This window comes from Eimeria tenella, genomic scaffold (assembly GCF_000499545.2).
Source record: "Eimeria tenella Houghton genomic scaffold, Eth_scaff3691, whole genome shotgun sequence".
Taxonomy (NCBI): domain Eukaryota; phylum Apicomplexa; class Conoidasida; order Eucoccidiorida; family Eimeriidae; genus Eimeria; species Eimeria tenella.
Window position 1 is genome coordinate 1 of NW_013544620.1, and position 1,249 is coordinate 1,249.

Here is a 1,249-nt window from a genome sequence, read left to right on the forward strand (position 1 = left end):
GCAGCAGCAGCAGCAGCAGCAGCAACACGACCAGCAGCAGCAGCAGCAGCAGCAGCAGCAGCAGCAGCAGCAGCAAATGGTGTTTGTGTGCGCAGAACAACACTTTAAACATTCAGCAGTTTAACTACAGCCCTCACCCTTACCACTTGCCAAACTTTATGGACATCTTCACTTGGTCTATTCCCTTCGTCTCCGAAAAAGGTAAACCCTAAACCCTAAACCCTAAACCCTAAACCCTCCAGGGCCTTCCCAGGGCAGGAGCTGCCAGGAGGTTTGGGCAAACCTTAAACCCTTAAATCCAGCTCACAAGCAAGACGCGCAGCGGACAGATGTGTTTACAGAATGGCTCTAGGGTTTAGGGTTTAGGGTTTAGTGTTTAGGGTTTGGGGTTTGGGGTTTGGGGTTTGGGGCGCAGTCACTGAAATGCTGTACGGCATTTTAAACCCTTCACTGGAAGAGGGAGAAGAAGACGAAGAGATCGACAATGTTGAACTGCCTCCGGAGGCAAGCCATTAGGGTTTAGGGTTTAGGGTTTAGGGTTTAGGGTTTAGGGTTTGAGGTTCAGGGTTTGGGGTTTAGGGTTTAGGGCTTAGCAGAGTTTGTCAGGGTTTGGGGTTTATGACTGCGACTTTTGAGGGCTCAGGGTTTGTTTAGGGTTTAGGGTTTAGGGTCTCGGGTTTACCAGGGTTTGTGAAGGTCTACCGGGGTTTAGGGTTTAGGGTTTAGGGTTTAGGGTTTGTGGTGTTTTTCTTTTCAGGTAGTAAAGATAATGCGTGCGAACATCGTGCTCGCGGAAGAGGGAACAGCCCCCAGAAGTCGGCCTCCTAGTAGGGTTTAGGGTTTAGAGTTTAGAGTTTAGGGTTTAGGGTTTAGGGTTTAGGGTTTAGAGTTTAGGGTTTAGGGTTTAGGGTCTAGGGTTTCTCTGGGTTGCGTGAGCGGCTGCGGGCACGAGCGTGGGCGCAGCGCTTATTTACTTCAGAGTTCGGGGTGCCATACACACTGCAAGGGTTTAGGGTCTAGGGACTAGGGTTTAGGGTTTAGGGTTTAGGGACTAGGGTTTAGGGTTTAGGGTTTAGGGTTTGGCTGCAGGCGCTGGCACTCCAATAAGTCGGGAGCGCGCTGAGGCCTTGCGACGCAAAGTGCAGTCGGTGGGGCGGCTAATGAGAGTCTTCAAAACCATCAGGTTTGCTGCTGCTGCTGCTGCTGCTGCTGCTGCTGTGCTGCTGCTGCTGCTGCTGTGCTGCTGCTG

At 51.6% G+C, this 1,249-nt stretch overlaps 1 protein-coding gene across 1 annotated transcript; it reads left to right on the forward strand.

Moving 5' to 3' along the window:
• Positions 1–95: 95 nt before the first annotated feature.
• On the forward strand, positions 96–815 carry ETH_00038310 (uncharacterized protein; the record flags this gene model as incomplete). The annotated part of the gene is made up of 3 exons (XM_013379633.1): positions 96–201; positions 416–504; positions 758–815. Coding segments are annotated over 3 exons (253 nt in total), but the record flags the coding sequence as incomplete, so codon positions are not given.
• Positions 816–1,249: the final 434 nt, after the last annotated feature.